The sequence below is a fragment of the Rhinoraja longicauda genome, chromosome 9 (genome assembly GCF_053455715.1).
Source record: "Rhinoraja longicauda isolate Sanriku21f chromosome 9, sRhiLon1.1, whole genome shotgun sequence".
NCBI lineage: Eukaryota > Metazoa > Chordata > Chondrichthyes > Rajiformes > Arhynchobatidae > Rhinoraja > Rhinoraja longicauda.
This window is the reverse complement of record NC_135961.1, coordinates 54,940,038-54,962,619: the sequence shown is the minus strand read 5'-3', so window position 1 is coordinate 54,962,619 and position 22,582 is coordinate 54,940,038. Positions and strand designations below refer to the sequence as shown.

The 22,582-nt window shown below is 40.5% G+C and overlaps 1 protein-coding gene across 1 annotated transcript in view; it reads left to right on the top strand.

Annotated features, from left to right (window-relative positions):
- The window catches only part of pcmt (protein-L-isoaspartate (D-aspartate) O-methyltransferase), a 48,804-nt gene extending 32,385 nt beyond the window's left edge, over positions 1 to 16,419 (top strand). Inside the window, exons 4-8 of the mRNA XM_078405526.1 lie at positions 7,488 to 7,592; positions 8,185 to 8,305; positions 12,547 to 12,632; positions 13,687 to 13,897; positions 15,645 to 16,419. Coding sequence (XP_078261652.1) covers positions 7,488 to 7,592; positions 8,185 to 8,305; positions 12,547 to 12,632; positions 13,687 to 13,866 — 492 coding nt within the window. The 3' untranslated portion in view covers positions 13,867 to 13,897; positions 15,645 to 16,419. The remainder of the gene's footprint in view (positions 1 to 7,487; positions 7,593 to 8,184; positions 8,306 to 12,546; positions 12,633 to 13,686; positions 13,898 to 15,644) is intronic.
- Positions 16,420 to 22,582: the final 6,163 nt, after the last annotated feature.

The following is a 22,582-nucleotide window of genomic DNA, read 5'->3' as shown; positions in this document are numbered from 1 at the left end:
CATTTCCAGCAACCCAGGGTCTGAACAAGGGTCGCGACTCGAAACGTCACCCATCCTTTTTCTCCAGAGATGCTGCCTGACCCACTGAGTTACTCCAGAATTTTGTGTTTATCTTTGGTATAAACCAGCATCTGCAGTTCATTTCCACACAGCCCAGGTTTAACCGTGGCTGTGTAGTCTGTGCGTCCTCCATGTGACTGTGTGGTTTTCTGTCACATGTCAAAGATTGGTTTGATGGATTAATATGTGACTAAAATTTGCCTCTAGTGTAGAGAGGTAGTAGAATTGTGAGGAGAATAGGGTCACGGCAAAAAGTGGGGGATTGGGTCTACTATGCACGCCAGCATGGATCCAACAGCCACCTGTCCTTTTATGCACCCGACTCTGACTCCTTGATTTCTTGTGTATCAGACTCCGACTCCAACTCCGACCCCTAGGTATAATAATTCTAAATCTGCTAAGATGACGTTACACAAGATGGCATTTCATAAGAACTTCATGAATCATCAGGCTACTTTTTAAACCCATGTCCTTAAAGTTTTGAGTCTACTGTTTGGAGCTATGCTATTGAGGCTTTTTTATTGTTTATTCTTTTAAAAAAAATAATTATGCTAAAAGGAAAAAAAAAACATGTAGGACTATGACAAAATTTAAATTCCATTGAATTAAATAAAAATTATAAAAACATTACTCCCAAATTTATTAAACTAAGGTATGAGCTAAATGGCTAAATTATGACAAAAAAAATTCTCAAGTGCAATAGAAATTAAAACTAAATGTTGTTAAGTTTGCTGCAAAGGTACATACCTAAAATGTATTTATAACTTGTCCTTGGGAACAGAATTGCTTCTGCCAGATCCTCTTTCATTGAAGCCCTTAAATCTGATTGAATTATTTTCAGTGCGGAGAACAGTCTCTCCACGCTGACCTGAGTGGGTGGTATGGCTGTTACTATCATAGCTGCAAATGTTACTATTTCCGGATAAGCAGGGATAACTTCTTGTACTGTAAAGATGAGCGAACATATTTCTTTACTTCTTTTAAACCACCAAGAAAATCTTGCTTAAATTCCATTAGTTTAACATCAAAAGGCTGCCTTTGCACGTTTAAATGGGAACGCTTTGCTCTCGACTGTTCAATTTTATCTAAATATTTTTCAAAATCTGACTCTTCTTCATTTGAAGAGGATGAGAAGGATTTGGTACTCCCATCTTCATTTTGTGGTTCTGACTTTTCAGGTAGTAGCCCTTTTCTCCGAACTACAACATCACAGAGGGCCTCTTATGCCTTAGCAATTTGATCTTCGCTCAACAAGATTCAGTTCATTGGATCTACATAGACAGCAGCTAACAAGATCTGATTTTCAAGTAGCGGACCCTCTCGTTTCTTCATTGGTGATACAATTCCTTCAGCACTTAATCCTCCAGCTTTGGATAGGTGAAATGTTATTTTTTTCCACTCCCATAGGAATGTACCAGGAGTTAAATCTTCTGCTTGCAAGTTTTTGATGACTGTGTAAGGGTCAGAGCTTCTAATTGCGATACCTCCTTCCATTGCCTTTCAGTCAGTAAGACCGTGGGATTATCAATGTCTTCTAGAAAGGGTTTTGGGTCAAGCAAACGCTTAACCATCATATATGTGCTGCCCCAGCGAGTAGCTTGGTCCAAAATAACTCCCTTTCCTGCACGTCTCTGGAGGATAGCATCAATTTTAGAGGTCCTTGCCTCCGCTATCAGAGTAGTTGCATGGCATTCTTTCAATCCATCTCTTATTGCTAGTTGCAATGTATGTACAGCACAATGCATATGTTGGATTAGACAGAGCTGAGATGCCTCCTCAACAATATCATCTAAAGTTTCATCATTCTGTTCTATTTCTGCTGTTTCAGTTTCAGAATCTGCATCAGAAATCTCCCTTTCAGTAGTGTAAGATTTTTATTGGTTCTTGTATCTTTCTCATTTACAACTTCTAAAATCTTAGGGTGGAAACGCTGCAAATGTCTTTTCAAATTTGAAGCTCTTGTTGGAGCATTTTTATCAGAGCCAGAGAAACAACTGAGTTTTGTTCCACACAATCTTTCACCATCATCATCTTCTTTCATACACTGACACACAATGTTTTTCATCTGTAGTTATTGTAAAATATTCAAAATCTGCAGATTTGATTGGAGTTTTCTTTGCCATTGAGAAAGAGGCTTTGGATTTCAAACTTGCTAACTTGGGAAATTTGGAATTAACTCAATTTTTTTTCCAGAAAAAGAAAATAATTAATGACATTTCACAATGACACTGTCGTGATGTGGCATATTAGTGAATGAATAGTGCCTGAAATGGAATTATTAACATCTTTTATATATAAAAAAAATACGGGATTAAAGTACAGTAAATACCGACGGAAGAACCGACATACTTTACTTACCTTTACTAACTCACTTTAATCGTCTCTATTCATAGGTAATAATTAAATAATTTGAGGAAACTTGTTTTAAGGGATTAGGGGGGTCAAGGGAATGAAGCCCCCCCCCCCCCCCCCCCCGTTAGTTTAGGTTAGGTTAAAGGGGGGGCTCAAGGGGATGAAGCCCCCCCCCTGTTATTTTAGGTTAGCTGGTATTTACTATACTTTTACCTAAATGAGCCTAAACCTTTTTTTTCCTTCATTACCCAACCCCTTACTAACCTTTTAACCCAGAATATTGTGTCAAGCATCCCACTGAAAGTAGAAATTATGGTTTGTATTGATGTAAAATCACCAAATTCTTTGATGCTTTGCCAAGACTAGTGTTTACTCATCTTGAGAAGGAATTAATCATCACTGACGATTTATTTTGCAGTAAATCATGAAAATTCGTAATCTGCATTCATTTAAAACATATTTCCCCATAAATGAATGACTAAATTTACCTTTTGAATTCAGAAATTATCCAGACATGTTCACTCAGTAGCAGGTGGAGGGAAATCAGCTGGTGATGGCGTTTGTTTACGTTTTGTTTCTCATCGTTCTGCCGCCAGATGGCAGCACTGATGTGTTTGCTCATTCTCTCGGGTGGAAATAAAGTGTGCGGTATGTTTAAAAAGTGGGATTTTTTACGATTAACGTAGTCCCTGATATTTATGTTGAAGTCGGAGTTGGGACTTTTTTTTCCGACTCCAGCAGCACCAAAATTGCTACGACTCCACAGCCCTGCTCTTATGGCATAAAAAATATGGAAAATGGGTCATTACCTGACTTAGGATGTTTAGTTTAGTTTAGAGATGCAGTGTGGAAATAAGCCCTTTAACCCACCATGTCTGCGCCGACCAGCGATCTCTTCACATTAACACTATCCCACGCATACTAGGGACAATTGACACTTACACCAAGCCAATTAACCTATAAACCTGTGTCTTTGGCGTGTGGGAGGAAACAGAAGACCCCATGCGGTCACGGGGAAAACGTACAAACTCCGTACAGACAGCAACCGTAGTCGGAATCGAACCTAGGTCTCGGGCGCTGCAAGGCAACAACTCTACCATTGTACCGCCTGAGTGAGTGAAGTTTGTATGTAATATGCATCTTCTCATAATTTAGATGTATTCTTTTTAAGTTGTACATTGATGTCAGTACAGTGATTTCGTAAAACTGCGGAGTGAAACTGTATTGGGGATGGTTTCTGTCACCAGCCATCAGAAGAAAATGTGATTTCCCACCCTCTAGTGGATGAATACAGTATTACTACCACAGCTATTTTCACTGTGTGGTGAGAAACATTAAATTTACACAACAGGTTTTGGCTTATTTGGATTGTTATTAGAATATCTTTTCTCCATTGTACTGCAGCAGCCAAGTCAATGGAATTATTACTGAAATGGTATTTATCTGTGCGTGTGTGTCTGCATGTGTGCACAATGTGGATTTTTGTCACTTAGAATTAAGTGAAAGCCATACATCTCCTCTCCTGTGTATGAGATTCTGAATAAATGGTTGTTGGCTTCTGTCACCTCAACAGGTGCTCCTGAGCCTGTGTGTGTGTTCCACCTGATGGAAAGTGCTGGTGCTGTTTGAAAGCTATCTGGGAGCTGGGAAGAAACGGCCACCTGTCCTGGTATAAGGACATCTCATCTGTTCAAACTCCTGAATTTGTCACTGCTCCAGTTTCACGATGAAAGGGATATTTATTTATTTTTATACATTGATATCTGTCTATTATGTTGGCTGATCTGATCCAGGTGCCACATCCTCTGGCTTTTGAACCTCTAATAGATTTGATCAGCTGTTTTAAACAGAAATAAAGGACAAGGCTAGCCTCTGCTCAGGTGATTGGTTAGTTATTTTGTTTTTCACAATGACACTGTCGTGATGTGGCAGATTTATTTTAAGTTTAGATTAAAGTGAGTCTGATCAAATATCTGCAACAATGCTTTAAAGTCAAACTCAAATAAATTTTGCATTGCAACAGGCATAAAAATAAATAAATATTCAGTTATCCTCTAAAGTCTTAGCTCCAGGAAAGGATGATTTGAGGTCAGGAAATGGGGTGAGCATGCTTTGGGATGAAAGGGAGGGAGCTCTCAAGAGGATTAGATTTAAAATATATATCTTTAATGCAAAGGCAAATGGAAACTATACATCGAGATTATTTGATTGCCCAGGTCCATACCTCATTTAAATTTTGAATTTTGCAATTTAGGTATCAATTAGATTTAAGAGTATAATTTTTCAGTTCCTAGGAAATAAAATCGACTGGAGGAACTTGATGGCCAGGCAGCATCTGTGTAAACAGAGATAAATGGTTTTTTTTGGATTGAGGCCCAGCATCAACACTTGAAATGTCGACCATTCTCTGCCCCCACAGATGCTGCCTGATTTGCTGAGTTCTTCCAACAGTTTGAAACTCCAGATTCTAGCACCTGCAGTCTCTTGTGTCTCAGTTCCTTGGATCTGGCAGAAACAAGCAAGAATAGAAGAAACTGGAAATCCAAAAATGCAAACACAAATTCCTAGAGATGTTCAGCAGCACAGTGGTGAGTGAAGCAGTGAATGTTTTTGGTTGATGGTCTTTCTGCAGAGCTGGAATGAATTGACCTGAAGCGTTAACCCTGATTTGAATTGAATTGAAAGATACAGCATGGAAACGGGCCTTTCAGCCCACCAAGTCCACACATGCTATCGATCACCCGTTCAGATTACTTCTATGTTAGACCCACTTTTGCATTCACCCCCTACACAATAAGGGCAATTTCACGGCAAACATCTTTTCTTCTCTAAGAAAATAACTGCAGATGCTGGTACAAATCGAAGCTATTTATTTCACAAAATGCTGGAGTTACTCAGCAGGTCGGGCAGCATCTCAGGAGAGAAGGAATGGGTGACGTTTCGGGTCGAGACCCTTCTTCAGACTGCTCTGCTCTTCTCTTCTCTGCTCGGGTAACTACTGGGTCACATCTCAGGAATCATTTTGATCAATCTCTTCTGTCTAATCTTTGAGATTGAATATTAATTTAGTTTAGTTTGCTTGAGAGATAGAGCAAGGAAACAGGTCCTTTGGCCCTCAGAGCCCACGTCAACCATCAATCACCCATTCACACTAGTTCTGTATTATCCCACTTTGGCATCCAATCCCTGCACACTAAGGGGGGAATTTACAGGTCAATTAACCTGTAAACCCACACATCTTTGGGATGTGGGAGGAAACCAGAGCACCCGAAGGAAACCCATGCGGTCACAGGGAAAATGTGTAAACTCTGCAGAGCACCTGAGGTCAGGATCAAACCCGGGCTTGTCTCTCCACAGATGCTCCCTGACTGATTATTTTTGGCATCTTTTGGCAATGGTTCTCGTTGTTTCACACAAGGGTAGTTTCAAAACTTAGAGTAAACTGGGCATTTTTAATGACTGTCCACCAGTTTCATGTCACTTTTATTGAAACCAGCTTTTTTTGTGTGCACGTGTGTATGTATGTGCCAATTCTGCATTTGCCTCTTTCTCACACTGGAAATGCTGCTTGTCACCAATTACAGAGTGTTCTTTCAAATTTGACCTGTATACAGAGAGGCCATTCTAATGCAGTTAGGCTGTTGAGTGGTAATGGATCTCTGTGGTTTTAACCAGCCATGTTAAAAGAATTTAGCATTTACTTCATGAGATACCCTGTAGAAAATCAATTATTAAAACATTTTGAGTGCATGTTCTTATTGTCAGAAGTGACCTTTCAGAGTGGCACTTGTCTATTGTAAATTATTGTTCCTGTGTGTGGGTAGAAGAGAGGAATATTTCTTGAAGGGTATTTTGATTTTTAACTCGGCCTTTCCAACAGTAGATTTTTATTGATGGTCTAGTATGTGACTTGATTGATTAATTTCCTTGTTTGGGTAGGCTAAAAACACACAGTGCAAAATAAAGTCTGGAAATCGAAACCAAAAACAGAAAATGCTAGACATAGTCCAACCTGAAACATTAACTGCTTGCTACTTAGTCAAGGGGAATAATATTTCCTGGGAAAATAAAAGAACTGCATGAGAAATGTTGATTAGATTTGATTTGTGTGAGCATTAATTCATTTTTGGTGTAAAATTCTCAATTGAATAGTGACTGTATTATGACTTGTGGAAAGACAAATAAGTGTGTATGTATAGGCACTCCCTGACTCGAGTAATAGGTGACTTGCACAAATGTAAGCAAGTATTTAAGCCCACTGAAGTCCCCGTGGTCTCTGCGTCGAATAATAAATTTACGCGTGCTCAGTAGCACTTCCATTTCTAACTTGTGTAACAGTCAACTTGTGCAAGACTTCGCAGGACGTAACCCTTACGAACGTCGGGGAGCGTCTGTATAGCATGCTTGTGTTATTCAGATATACTGTCTTTGTCACAGGAGACATTTTGTAAGTATCCTTCGTTGCACGATCGAATGGTGTTTGCCATCTTCCAGAAAGACCGAGATGAATGCAGCTGACTCTTGGACTTGACAAATATCTCTTCAACTTGCTGGGCTACAATTTGTCAACTGCATTTGTGTAAATTTCAGACTTGAGCAGTTTAAACTTGGAGCAATTAAAAAAAAAAAAAAAGTATTCAGACTGAGCAAATGTCACTATTGGTGTTAGTCATTCAGTTGTGGAGCCATACACCATGGAAAGGCCCTTTTTTGCAACTCGTCCATGTTGATCATGATACTACATTTAAGCTAGTCCCATTTGACTGCCTTGACCCTTATCCATCTAAACCTTTCCTGTTAAGTTGCATTTAAACGTGGGGTGGGTGTGTATGCGTGGACATTGAATGCGATACACTGTTTGAGTGGGAATGTGATTCTATGTAAAATGAAATTGACATGCTTCTTAAAATGCCAACTCCTTTCTCATGTCGTCAACATAAACATAATTTTATGGAAGAGAATGGTTTAACTTGTTTCACGTTAAGTAACCAATGCTTTTATTTGATACCTGCAAGGTCATTAGGTATTTATACTTGATCTCGCTGTGAATAATGTGATTTATTTGCCTCCACCAGCACGCATATGCCCTGGAACTGCTGCACGATCAGTTGGCTGAAGGAGCTAAAGCACTTGATGTAGGTTCTGGCAGTGGGATCCTCACTTCTTGTTTTGCACGGATGGTAAGTCTTTAGGGATTGTAAACACTGAGATTATTCAGAGATCCTTGCATGCTGCTCATTGTGATGAGTCTGTTTTCTCAGGAAATGCAGGGGATAGAATATCACAACTGGATAACTAACCTGCCTGTTCTTCACTCTGGGACCCTGTGTCTTCCTCCTCCCCAACTTGCATCCTTCCCAAATTCCACCTTTAATGAATATTGTTAAATGAATGGCCGATGTACACACCTCAACACCAGCGGATATTGTGATTCCCTAAGATCTGGTGGGTCCTGGGTCCTGTTTAAAGTAGAGTCACTTTTAAGAATATATTGCACCTTTCATCATTATCATTGTGAGGGCAGTGAAGAGGTTGGTTTCCAATGTGGGAACGAGGTTGGATTGTAGGTGGAATGGGGTTAGGTAAGCAAATCCCATCTCTGCTGCTGGACCTCTCTCCTTTTTTAGTGGAATGTTACCTTTTACTATTTGGCCTCCTGTGGAAAAGTGATTTATTGTAGTTTCCTGTAATTTAATTTTTATGTTCTGAGAATTGTATCAGCACTTAGAAGGGAAAATGTTCTGAAGTTATACCAAACCATCTCTTATCCAGGTTGGCCCAAATGGGAAAGTGGTAGGAATTGAACATATTAAGGAACTGGTAAATGACTCTACAGCTAATGTAAAGAAAGATGATCCATCGTTGCTTACATCAGGAAGAGTAAAATTTGTAGGTGAGTTTTTTTGCGTGTAAATCTACAAAGCTTTATATCAGTTACTAGAATAAAATGTGGTTTTGTTTTTGTTTTGCGTGATAAATGCCTACATATTTGTTCCATGCTTTAAAAAAAAATTCTAAGTTGTGAAAAATGTATCATTCTGCACTATATGATGTTTTAGTAATAATTGTGCGAATGCAGTTGAACTCGAAACAAAAGTGATCTATGAATGAAAATTGAGGTAGATAGGTTTGACTGCCATTAAAGACATGGCTGCATTGATAACATAGATTAGAGGGAATATTTAAGGCAGTGCATATTATTTTAGATGGACAGGAAACTAGAAAGTGGAGGAGGAATGGCTCTGTTAATGAAGATAGTCTGAATGCTGTGGAGGGCGTGGGGAAATCCTGAGAACCATGATTAGAAGCTTGGATGGAAATGAAACAATAAATAAAGGAAGAATTTATTTCTGGGAATGGTACACATGACCCCTAACAGTGGTCACATGGTAGGAGCTTGTCAGAGAAGTTTGGCAATAATCAGTGGGGTATTTGAATCTAAATATAGAGTAGAAAAATCAAATGGGCAAAGGGAGTTGAGGTGATCTGCTTGCAGTGGGATCTGAAACCAATTGGAGAGCATGATCTGAAACCAATTGGAGAGCAGATTATACGAGACCTGGAATTGTGCAATGACAGAATTAATTATTGACCTAATGAAAATAGTCCTGATATTAAATTTTGCATTGCATCATGGAGACAAAAGTGGGTTCAGGTGTTCTAAGCTCTAAAGGGGATTGTGAGGACATGGAATCACAGCTGATTAAAGTGAACTTGCAAGCTAAGTAATCATCAGTTGAGATGCAGTTGCAAAAGTTTAATGGGATCTTTTAGGTTGAATAGATGCGTTAAAATGAGGAAAAACCTTCCTTGGAGGACCCTACCATCTGTGATGAACTAAAATAATGGAAGAAAGAAAATGCATCGTGCAAAGACAGGTGGCAAGTCAGAACATTGAACAAAATATAAAAAATAGGAAAGACGACTAAGAAAGAAGAAATAAGACTATTGAAGGACAAATGAGTTGACTATTTCTGTATAATTTGGTAATCGGGGATGTGCATGGGCGATCTACTGGACAGGCGATATTCTGGTGAAAATTGGGCGATATTCTACTGTTTAAGAAAAGAAGTGCTTTTAATGTTATTTGAAAAGGAATTGAGTGAATGTTAGCCTGATCGAAACGAGTTTGGGGAATTAGTAATGGAAACCAAGTGAACGGCGGATGAATTATATGGGTACTTTGCATTGGTTTGCATTAAAGAGGATACAGGTAATAACCCAGGATTAGTTTTAAATTGGGAATTGGAACAGAGGAGGAATTTGGGGGAAATTGCAATGGGCAGGGCAGTTGTAGCAAGCAAATTCTTGGCACTGTAAGATGTCAAGTTCCCCAAGTCCAGGTGGACTTCATCTTAGCATCTTGAAAGAAGTGTTAATTTATCTGCCACATAATTTAGAATCTGAAGAAGGATCTTGACCTGAAACGTCACCCATTCCTTCTATCCAGAGATGCTGCCTGTCCCGCTGAGTTATTCCATCATAATGTCTATCTTCGGCATAAACCAGCATCTGCAGTTCAGTCCTACACATAATTTATCTGCCATCTGTATGTATTTCAAATATCTATAGAAGCTCTTACTGTTTGCATATCTGGCCAGCTCTGGTTCAGATTCATATTTTCCTTTAATAGTCTTGCTTATCTTTGCCATTTTTTATATTCTGAGACACTTGATGCATTGGCTGTAATTTTCAAAAATCACCTACTTTCAGGGAAGGTACCATTAGACTGGTAAATACCAAATATAAACTCCCTTATTCAAAACCTGAAGGAGCGAAAAAGAAACAAACTGCAGGCCAGTTAACAGCATCTGTCATAGGGGAAATATTAAACTAGCATAAACCTTTTTTAGAACACTTAAAAATCATTTTAGCAAAATGAAAAATAAATCATGGTTGACCTATTATATATTTTTAAGTAATGCATGCTTGGATATCAGGAAGCTGGTGGATGTACCATACTGGGTCTCCAAAACGCATTTGTTAATGTGTCACATCCAAGGTTATTGTAGAGATAAAAGTTGTACAGGCAACAACATTCTCGCACAGATAGAAGTTGACAGGAAGCAATACACACCATAAATGGATGTTCAAAAGTTGCATCTAACTGTGCGCCTCAGAGATTGTTTGTTGAGGTTACAACTTTGTATAATTTATGAACGTGATTGGAATGAAAGCCCCAAAGGCAAGTTGCCAACTTTGATAACACAAAAATGGGTAGGAAGGTAAATTGTGAAGCAGTCATATGGTGACTACAACGAGATATATATTGAGTGGGCAACAATCTGGCTCATCGAGGAGCGTAATGCTGTCTGTTTTGGCAGGAAAGGTAAAGTGTATATTCTAAAGGGGTGAGATTAGGTCATAAATAATAGGAGCGGAATTATGTCATTCAGCCCATCAAGTCTACTCTGCCATTCAATTATGGCTGATCTATCTCTCCCTCCTAACCCCATTCTCCTGCCTTCTCCCCATAACCCCTGACACCCGTGCTAATCAAGAATTATCTCTGCTTTAAAAATATCCATTGACTTGGCTTTCAAAGCCATCTGTGGCAAAGAATTTCACAGATTCACCACCCTCTGACTAAAATTCCTTCTCACCTCCTTCCGAAAGGAACGTCCTTATAATTTTGAGGCTATGACGTCTAGTCCTAGACTCTCCCACTAGTGGAAACATACACTCCATCCAAGCCTTTCACTATTCTGTACATTACAATGAGGTCCCCCCCCCATTCTTCTAAACTCCAGTGAGTACATGCCCAATGCCATCATACACTCATCATGAGTTAGCCCACTCATTCCTAGGATCATTCTTATAAACCTCCTCTGGATCCTCTCCAGGTGCAGCACATCCTTTCTTGGGTATGGTGCCCAAAATTGCTCACAATATTCCAAATTGTCCTCTCACAATGCAGCCGGACCAGTGGCTTATAGAGCCTCAGCATTACATCCCTGCTTTTGTATTCTAGCCCTCTTGAAATAAATGCTAGCATTGCGTTTACCTTCCTGATTACTGATTCAATTTGCAGATAAACTTTTTAAGAATCCTGCACCAGCACTTCCAAGTCCCTTTGCACCTCCGATTTCTGGATTCTCTCCCCATTTAGAAAATAGTCTATGCCTTTACTCCTACTACCAAAATGCATGACTCCACACTTTACTACACTATATTCCAGCTGCCACTTCTCTACCCACTCCCAACCTGTCCAAGTACTTCTGCAGAGTCCCTGCTTTCTCTGCACTACCTGCCCTTCCACCTATTTTTGTGTCATCCGCAAACTTGGCCACAAAGCCTTCAATCCCCTCGTCCAAATCATTAATATACAACGTGAAGAATAACGGCCCCAGCACCGACCCCTGTGGAACCGCTAGTCACTGGCAGCCAACCGGAAAAAACCCTTTATTGCCATTCTTTGCCTTCTGTCATCCAGCCAATCTGCTATCCATGCTAGAATCTGCCCTTTGATCCCAAAGGCTCACATATCTTCAATAGCAGCCTCACGTGTGATTGCATATATAGGTTGCAGAGCTCTTAAATGGAGAGGAATCTGGATGCTCCAGTGCATGCTTTGCCAAAAGCTGGTATGCTAGGAACAATGAAGGAAGCAAAATGCTAGAGTAACTCGGCAGGATAGGCAGCATCTCTGGAGAGAAGTTTTGAGTTGAGACCCTCCTACACAAGAAAGCTAACTATGTTGTTGTGAGGAGAATTAAATACAAAAGTAGGGAGGGTTATTCTACTGTTAGAGGCCATGGTGAAAACATATCTGGAGAGTATTATGTGAAGTATTGATAGTCTTATTTGAAGATATAAATAAATACATTTTAAGGCGGAGGTATTTAGGTTTTTGATTTGTAAAGAGGTCATAGATTACGGATAATATGGGGAAATTAAATTTGAGGTTAAATTTGCATGAACCATTATTGCGTTAAATGGTGGCGTATGCCGAAGGGGTTAATGGCTTACTACTAATTTGTATGTATTTGATTTTATTTTAAATCTCAGAAAACCACACCTATTGCAATTTCTTGAACATGTTAAAATTTGCTTTCTTTTTTATTAAATGGTGAAAAATTCCCTCTGTAATTGGACTTTTTAATTTCAATTTCCATTCCCCCCCTACACACACAGTGGGTGATGGCAGGCAAGGATACCCAGAGCAAGAGCCATATGATGCCATCCACGTGGGGGCTGCTGCAAGTACAGTACCGCAGGCAGTAAGTTCTCTTGAAACTATTTCATTAAAGTTATAAAACATAGTTATTGCAAACTGAAATTCCCGCAAGTTGTTGTCCATGGAAAGGAGTGAGAATGGCACCATAGGTTTCAGAAATGCATTTGGATCTATTACCATCAATAATTTTTACAAGTGCTTAAACATTCCCTTTAAAGGTGTTGGATTTTGTGTTTGGATTGCAGGGGATTTGAAAATAGTTGTTAAAGGATAAATGTAATTTGTTTTGACAAGAGCTTCTGAGTTCACTGAATTCCCAAGATGTGTTTCCTATATTTGATTGATCCAGGGATCTTATTTGTCCTCGTGGCCAAACGGTGGACAAAACTCTTTGTGTGGCTGTAATTGGCCCCAAGTAAATGCAGTACTTCAACATCCAAATTTTTCTTCCTCTTCAGTTCAACAACATTCAGTCATGCTTGTCTCATTGAGGAAAATCAGAAAGCTATTGTACTTCAAATTTGAGACTATTTTGCTTGTGAGATTGCAGATTAAACCATTTCAGTAATTATGTTCAATACCATGGACCTTTGAAGCAAGAAAGGATTGTTTACCGTTTAGAGATTGGCTTGTCTTTTCAGAAGAGATGAATCAGATCCTCTGCATTCACATCTTTGCTCTATTAGCATTTCATCTAGGGTATGGGAATGATTTGCTGCATACAGTTTTTTAACAGCAAATGTCTTTGATGTATTGTTTTAACTTTGAGCTTCCCTATTTGACTGCCCATTTTGCTGTTTAATGTGGATCCAGCAAGTGACCAAACTAGTATTCAGTTTGGGTGTCATGTAGCGTGCATATATTTGAAAGTAACATGAAATATATATTTTGTAGCTTTTTAGGTAGACCTATAGATTTATTGTTTTCATTAATCTGTTGATGCAAAAGTGCCTTTGTGGTATTAAATTTTTTCTTACAATTTTTTATTTTTCCTCTGTCAATCTCTCTTATATTACCTCTGACTTGTTCTGCCCTGTACCCCTCCCCCATAAACTATTTTCCTCCTCTTCTCCCCCCCCCCTCTCCCGGGGTCCCAGCTACTAGACCAGTTAAAGCCCGGAGGAAGGTTGATTTTACCAGTCGGGCCCGCAGGTGGAAACCAGATGCTGGAGCAGTATGACAAACTAGAGAATGGCCACATCAGTAAGAAACCGCTGATGGGAGTGATCTACGTGCCTTTAACAGATCAAGAAAAGCAGGTGCCAAAGTGGAAGTGATTCTGCACAACTCATCTTCCTCAGAAACAAGGTGAAGTATATGGACTAGAGCAAGTTGCTTTGTTTCTGCGACTTCATTACATCCGTGTGATAAATGGATTGCTTCAGATTTTTATTAATGGTGATGAATGGCAATGATTCATTGATATTTTATTGTTGCTTGTATCTAGGTACAGTGAATTTTTTTTTGTTGTTGCATATAATACACAAAGAATGCAAAGAATCACCACAAATCTGTCACCGAAAAGTACTCATTAGAGACCCAATGGTCCATCCTTGCTCTCGGAGGCCCCCCCCCCACCCACCCACTGGGTCCCTCCTTGTTCTTGATGCCCACTTGCTGCCAAGTCCCTCCTTGTTCTGTCCTGCATCCGCTGGTCCCACACACCCCCTTCTGGTTCCCAGTGTTAGGGGGTGGGTGGGAGATGAGGCTCGGACGCCCTCCAGGCAGGTCCAGTGGGCTGAAGGACCTGTTTCCACGCTGTATCTCTAAAGTAAATTAAACTGCTCGTGTGGCCCTATGTCCATTGACCCCGGTGGCTCGGAGCCGGGTCCTTCCACATCCCCGCAACAGATCCTTTGACATCCGGCCGCATGGCCCAGCTGGACAACTAACAGAATACTAATGCTTTGGTCACTTAAAAATAAATTTCCAAGTTGATGGAAAAAGGTTGGGGAAAATCAGGGTGGGAATGCCTGATCTTTGTTGACCTGTTATTTTGGATGTTGTGGATTTATTGAATGTTTTGAAGTAAATCTGATGGCTTGCTGCTTATTTTAATTAAACTTCAATTGAAATTGTTTAAATGCCTATGTCATACTTTTGGCTCTAAATCCCTGTTAATAATCCCTGTTTTTGTTGCTAGTGCTATGTGGGATGAGGGAGCTGGTGGAGGGTGGGGGGGGAGATTGTTCTCTCCTGTACCAAATGCCGCCCAGATATCCAGTTAATACAGAAGGAAGATACAAGAGATTGCAGGTGTTGGAGTCTGGGGAAAAAAACAAACTGCAGGAGAAACTCAAGATCTGGCAGCATTTGAGTGAGCCGAGAGTTGCTCAATTTTGTGTCCATGCTGCCGTTGTTCCTTCAATCCCATTTGCTTTAAATTTGTTGACAATTTTGCCCAAATGTTCCATACTCTCAATTCTGTTGTTAAATCTTGATAGATATGCTCTTGAGGACCAGCTGGCCATTGGGCACATACAAGCGACTGCAGTCCTTTTGAGAAATAAAAAGAAGTGATCCTGAAACCAGTTGGTCAGGACGGATATCTTCCGGTTTTAAGGCATTATGAAAACCCAATATTATCTCGGTCATTAAAGATGAATGGAGGCTAGATGGAATTGCTTGAAATAGGAACTTAAATTCCTAAAATTCTGTCTAGCTTGAGAGTAGTTAGATCCAATCATTACTACATTTAAGTTGCAAAATTACAGCTAAACTCCTTGCTACAAAACATTTTTATCTACTGAGGCAACTACTGCAGAGTGGAGGCCATGTTCAGGTAAAGTGAAATCTCTTAGGTAGGTCTCTGATTATATAGTAATATATCTTAATCTCAAACTACTGGGAACATGATCATGTTGGGCCGTCAAACCTATTTTGAGGAGTTGAGCAACTACTTTCCGCTATCACTTCATTCCGTCACTCTTTGTCAAAAAACAATTGTGTATTCTGCTAAATAAAATGTAATCCCTTTTATTTTAAAATGTTTGTACTCTTGTGTGCATGCGTTTATTGTGCTCCAGTTTAACTCCTTGTTGTTTTAATTCCACAGGGATGAAATGTGAAGCTTCATCTGTGTGCTCAGAACCTGACATTAATGTGGAGTGGACATCTCCTGTTCTAAATGCTTTGAAAAATGACAGCATTGCAGCTTGTTTTGGACTTACAAACATACACACACTTACACAAACACCCACACTCATACTTGATGATTGGTGTGGAGCAGTGTTCTTTTAATAGTTCAACAAACTAGCCTGGGAAAAGAGCTGCCTATTAAGAGTTTGGAAAAAAAATACATTCAGCACTGGAAGTTTTCCGTGGCTTTGTTTAATTTTTTAACTGGCAAGAATGAAGCTGCAGCAAGGAGGGCCAGCAGATGTGTGGTGTGTGCTCCCCACCCTAACCTCCATACCCCATTTGAATTGATAAGTGTTCAAATCTAGCACCATTATAACATACTTTATGCACCCATGATCCTGGATATGCAAGAGCTTTCTGTATGCAGTGATAACCAAGCACTAAACCCGTAAGATTGTAGTGCACTGTGAGTTGCTATGCAGACAGTCATGTTTCGTGTTCCTGACATCGAGCCTCCCTAGCACTACAAGCTGATGGCAGCTACGATACTGTTCACAGTAAAAATCATATTTGGACATATTAAACATGGTTTTAAGTTCTGTGCTGCTATTCCACCGTTATTGCTTCACAGTTGAATGTAGTGAAAATATAACCTCGCTGTAGGAGCTCTTGACATTATGAATTGCAGTTAAATTTCCTCAGTGCATGCATTTATTGCTTTGCCAAATAAATTTTAGTGGATGAATTGATTTGTATTTGTTTGAACTATTTATTGTGGGGGTAAAAAAGTATACATGACAGACCTGCTAAATTTGGATTTCTGCCTCCTGAAAATAAATTCTCCTTTGTCAATATATCCTGCTGATCCAAACTCTCATTCACTAATTCCAAATGACACATTCTAATTAGTTGACATCTGTGGGCTTACTTATATTCATCTCGCCATCCTTATAAACGTCTTCAGGTCTCTTTCTCCCCTCCTTTGCTAAGTCCATGTTATCTGTCAACTGAATGGCAATTACAAGATGCTGAGGCTCCCTGACCTTGGGTCGTCTCTTTTCCCTCCTTGTAAACCTATCTTCCAGTCAGTGTGAAAAGTTTTTTCCCCCTCAGGATTTCCAACCTAGACACTTGTCAGCTTGGAATATGTGGTCACTGCACTGAGGTACTGTTCTTTTGGATGAGATTAAACTGGTACCTTGCCTGCCCTCTGCTGGCTGTGACTGAGTCAGCATGATCTTTTAAAACACGAAAGTACCTCACCCAGTGATCATTTACTGTTTTTGTGATTGCATTGCACTTTGGTAGGAGCTATTTGGAAAAAAAACTCACTACCTGTAATGGTACAAACTAAAGTTATTCCCTGATTTATGAAATGGTTGATTCCTAGAAAACATAAATACAAAAAGACATTTATGTTGTAAAAACTTATATTTTAATCGAAAACTTAAAAAAACATTACCATGAAATATTTACAGTATTAGTAATTAACAAAGTGTACAATGTCAGAGGCTGAAGGGAAACTTGATAGAAGTATATAAAATGATTAGTCATAGATGGGGTCGATAGTCAGAACCTTTTACCTAGGGTGGAAATGTCCAACACTAAAGGGCATAGCTGTAAGGCGAGAGGGGAAAAATTTAATGGAGATTTGTGGGGAATGTTTTTTTACACTGATGGGGGCCTGGAATGCATTGCCAGGGTAGTAATGGAGGCAGATATGATAGTGGTGTTTTGAAAGGCTTTTAGATAGGCACGTAGACGAGCAGGGAATAGAAGGCAATAGATCATGTGCACGCAGATGAGATTAGTTTAACTTGGCATCATGTTCAGCACAAACATTGTGAGCTGAAGGGCCTGTTCCTGTGCTGTACTGTTCTATGTTCGACTAATGTATTATTATAAAAGTTTCCCAAGAATTTTTGACAGTGGATGTAAAAAGGATGCTTCCTCTTGTGGAAAACCTAGAACAAATTGCCATTGTTTAAAATAAGAGGTTGTCAATTTAAACTACCATTCGTTTTGTTGCGTCGGGAATTCTCTACGGTTGGGACTGCAACCTCTTTGGGGCAGATTCTAAATATGATGAAAGATTACTACATGTAGTTAAAAATGCAGAGGTGTAGTTGCAATTGTTTAGCCAGTGGGTTGGGGGTAGGCGTGACGCTGAGTGGTTTACTGATTTGTATCTTTGTATGTAAATGTTAGCTTTTTATATCAAGATTTTATATATAGTGATTGTCACTATTGTCAATGGTACTTGGATAATTGTGATAGATCTGAGCATCAATTTGTAATATTGACAGTGAGCATTCTTTCGTCTGTTGCTGGGTGGATGATGAATGAGGCTTAAAGATGTTGATGAAAATCTGGACAGCTTTTTCATATGAATTCTTGTAGCAACCCACAGCATTTTTTATCATGCAATTGCTCTACAGCATTGTCCCATGTTTAGATCTTTGAAGACAACTATTACTCTATGTGGAGGGAGGAAGTGGAGCTCGAAGCAGGCTGTAGAAGAAGCACAAGCAGCTCTGAGGCATACAAACATTGTTGGTAGGGTGCAGTAAGGGAACGGAGGTTTGGGGCTCAGCACAGAGAAAGCAGTATGGAGTAAGGCAGGTCCAACAGAGGAGGAAATTGGTTGTAGAGCAGGTACATCGTCAGGAGGAAGCAGTGAGAAGTGTAAAGGCATTAGCTCAGGTTAAGCAGGGACAGTGGATGAACTGGGAAGTATAGAAAAGAGGTTTAGCTGGAGGGACCTGTGGTGTATGGAGGCGGGTCATGTAAGTTTCCTTATGGCTATTTATGATGTGCTGGCATCACCGCAGAACCTCAAACAATGGGTAGGTGGGGACCCGGCATGTTCCTTGTGTTAAGAGGTGGCAACGTTGAGGCATATTTTGTCAGGAAGTAGGATTAGTCTTTCTCAGGGTCGGTATACTTGAAGTGCATAGCTGCAGCAATTGAGAGGAGAGTACAAGTGAATTGAGTAGGCATCAGGACTGGGAGTGTAGCAATTCATTTTGTCCGTGAGGGAGAGAAAGGTAGAGAAGGGAAGTTTGAGACAGGTAGGTGTTAGGCCAGTTACGGGGAGCCAATGATTGGGGGATGCGGGTAGATTTAGGAGGAAAGCTTCTTGTTCCACAGGAAATAATTACTACTAGTTTGAGGCTTGATATAGTGTTAATTCAGAAGTCTATTGATAGTTATAGAAATCATACATTTCATTTCATTCTCCCCCCCCCCCCCAAACAAAACAAAAATAATTTAAAAATTGCTTGTTATTCAGCGTCACGATCTCACTCAGCTTGGTATTCATGCTTGCAGTTTATTGGGATTTCTTAGGAGGTATGCTCCTCATACCTGCCAAGGCATTTTAAGCTATCCTGAAAAATGTGTGGATTAAGTAGTGATTGAATCCCAATAATAAGCAGACACTGTTATAAGCAGTGCTGTTACAGGTGGAGTTGGATATGCTTTTAGTTGTGGCAAAAAGTTAATTATGAATGGAGGATGCTTACCGTAAAGATTTGAGGCATAATGAAAATTCATAAATTGCACATTTGCAAATTGAAGGCTACCTGTATAGTACTTTGTGGCTAAAATATCTTAAAATCAACTTGTCAAAGATGTGATGAATGCAAATATAAATAGTTGTCAGTCCTGAAGAGCTGTGTCTTTCGGCATAACCTTTGCCAACATAAGGATAAGCTAGCTGATAGTATATTACACGGTGCAATTGTACTGTGGGAAGCATGCTCAGAGCTGGCAGTTTTGTGCAATGTAATTCAGTATTCAAAGAGCTCAGACCAGAGATTATTTTAACTATGATCATGAATTCTTCACTGCAGTCCACACACAGATATGCAGCATGGAAACAGGCTCTTCAGCCCAACCTGCCCACACCCACCTTTCTGCCTGCATTTGGCCTACGTCCTTTAAACCTTTCCTATCCATGTACCTGTACAGATCACTTGTATGTTAGACAATAGGTGTTGGAGTAGGCCATTCGGCCCTTCGAGCCAGCATTGCTATTCAATGTGATCATGGCTGATCATTCACAATCAGTACCCCGTTCCTGCCTTCTCCCCATATCCCTTGACTCCGCTATCTTTAAGCGCTCTATCTAGCTCTCTCTTGAAAGCATCCAGAGAATTGGCCTCCACTGCCTTCGGAGGCAGAGAATTCCACAGATTTACAACTCTGACTGAAAAGGTTTTTCCTCATCTCCGTTCTAAATGGCCTACCTCTTATTCTTAAACTGTGGCCCCTGGTTCTGGACTCGCCCAACATTGGGAACATGTTTCCTGCCTCTAACGTGTCCAATCCCTTCATAATCTTATGTTTCAATAAGATCCCCTCTCATCCTTCTAAACTCCAGCACATACAAGCCTAGTCGCTCCAGTCTTTCAACATGCGACAGTCCCGCCATTCCGGGAATTAACCTAGTGAACCTACGCTGCACGCCTTCAATAGCAAGAGTGTCCTTCCTCAAATTTGGAGACCAAAACTGCACACAGTACTCCAGGTGCGGTCTTACTGGGGCCCTGTACAACTACAAAAGGACCTCTTTGCTCCTATACTCAACTCCTCTTGTCAAAGGCCAACATGCTATTAGCTTTCTTCACTGCCTGCTGTACCTGCATGCTAACTTTAAGTGACTGATCAACAAGGACACCCACATCTCTTTGTACGGCCCCATTTCCTAACTTGACACCATTCAGATAATAATCTGCCTTCCTGTTCTTACCACCAAAGTGGATAACCTCACATTTATCCACATTAAACTGCATCTGTCCACTCGCACAACCTGTCCAAGTCACCCTGCATCCTCATAGCACCCTCTTCACAATTCACACTGCCACCCAGCTTTGTGTCATCTGCAAATTTGCTAATGTTACTTTTCATCCCTTCATCTAAGTCATTAATGTATATTGTAAATAGCTGTTCCAATACCAAGCCTTGCGGTACCCTGCCTGCCATACCTAGTCACTGCCTGCCATTCTGAAAGGGACCTGTTAATCTTTGTTTCCTGTCTGCCAACCAATTTTCTATCCATGTCAGCATTATGTTGTAATGGTACCTACCTCAACTATCTCTGGCAGCTCCATGCATATACCCACCACCCTTTGTGTGAAAAATTAGCCCCTCAGGTTCTTAATAACCTTAAACCCATGTCCTCTGGTTCTTGATTCCCCTACTGAGTAAAAGATTCTGTGCATTTTCCCTATCTATTCACCTCATGATCTTAAACACCTCTAAGATCACCCCTCATCCTCCTGCACTCCAAAGGAGTAAAGTCCTAGCCTGCTCATCCTCTCCTTATAGCTCACATGCCCTGGACTCTTGGCAATATCTTTAAGTCTTCTCTGCACTCTTTCCAGCTTAACAACATCTTTCCCATAACAGGGTGACGAAAACTGAACAATACTCCAAACGTGGCCTCACCAATGTCATGTAATAGCCTCACTTCTATACTCAATATTCTGATGGAGGCCAATGTGCCAAAGGCTGTCTTGACCACCTTATCTTCTTGTGATGCCACTTTCAAAGAATTATATACCTGCACTCCTGGTTCCCTCTACTCTAAAATACTCCTCAGAGCTCTGCCGTTCACTGTGAAGGTCCTGGCCTGGTTTGACTTCGCAAAATGCGACACCTTGTATTTATCTGTATTAATCTTCATTAACCATTCCTCACCCCCCATGCCCACCCTATTCAAGATCCTGCTGTAATTTTTGATAAACATCTTTACTATCTACGATGCCACCCATTTTCATGTGATCTACAAACTTACTAATCATGCCTTCTACATTCTCATCCAAATCGTTGATATATACCGCAAACAGCAATGGGCCCAGCACCAATCCCTTAGGCACAGGCCTCCAGCCTGAACTTCCAACCTTCCAATATTTTCCTCTGCTTCCTTTCATGAAGCCAATTCTCTTTCCAGTTGTGTAGGAAAGAACTGCAGATGCTGGTTTAAATCGAAGGTAGACACAAAATGGTGGAGTAACTCATCAGGACAGGCAGCATGTCTGGAGAGAAGGAATGGGTGACATTTCGGGTCGAGACATCTGAAGAAAGGTCTCGATCCGAAATGTCACCCATTCCTTCTCTCCAGAGATGCTGCCTGTCCTGCTGAGTTACTCCAGCATTTTGTATCTACCTTCTCTTTCCAGTTGGCTAGCTCTCCCTTGATCATCTAGCTCTTCCTGGATCAGCTAGCTCCTTAATCTTTAGGAAAAAAAACTGCAGATGTTTAAATCGAAGGTTGACACAAAATGCTAGAGTAACTCAACATGACAGGCAGCATCTCTGGAGAGAAGGAATGGGTGACGTATCGGGTCGAGACCCTTCTTCCTGTGAGCTCCTTAATGTTGTTGGTCTCAATTGCAGGTCACGTATTACTATTTGATTGGTGTTCAAATTATCTCTGGCTACCATCCAAACCTCTGCCAGCTTGGATTTCTTTAAAACTCTTCCTCACCCCCAACAGGCTGAGTGACATATTTCCAGTAATACTGGAAGTGACACAGCTGGCGTCCTGGTGCCATTGCAACAACCTGGAGCTCAATGCTCTCAAGACAGTGGAACTAATTGCAGACTTTCGAAGAGATCCCCATCCCCTCCCCTCCCCCCACTCACCATCAACAATACCATAGTCACATCTGTGGAGTCATTTAAGTTCCTGGGAACCATCATCTCCAGGGACCTTAAATGGGGGCCACTATCGACTCCACCCTCAAAAAGGCCCAACAAAGGATGTACTTCCTGCGGCAACTGAAGAAACACAATCTGCCACAGACAATGATGGTCCAATTCTATACTGCTATCATTGAGTCCGTCCTCAACTTCTCCATCATGGTCTGGTTTGGCTCAGCCACCAAGCACGACATCCGGAGGCTG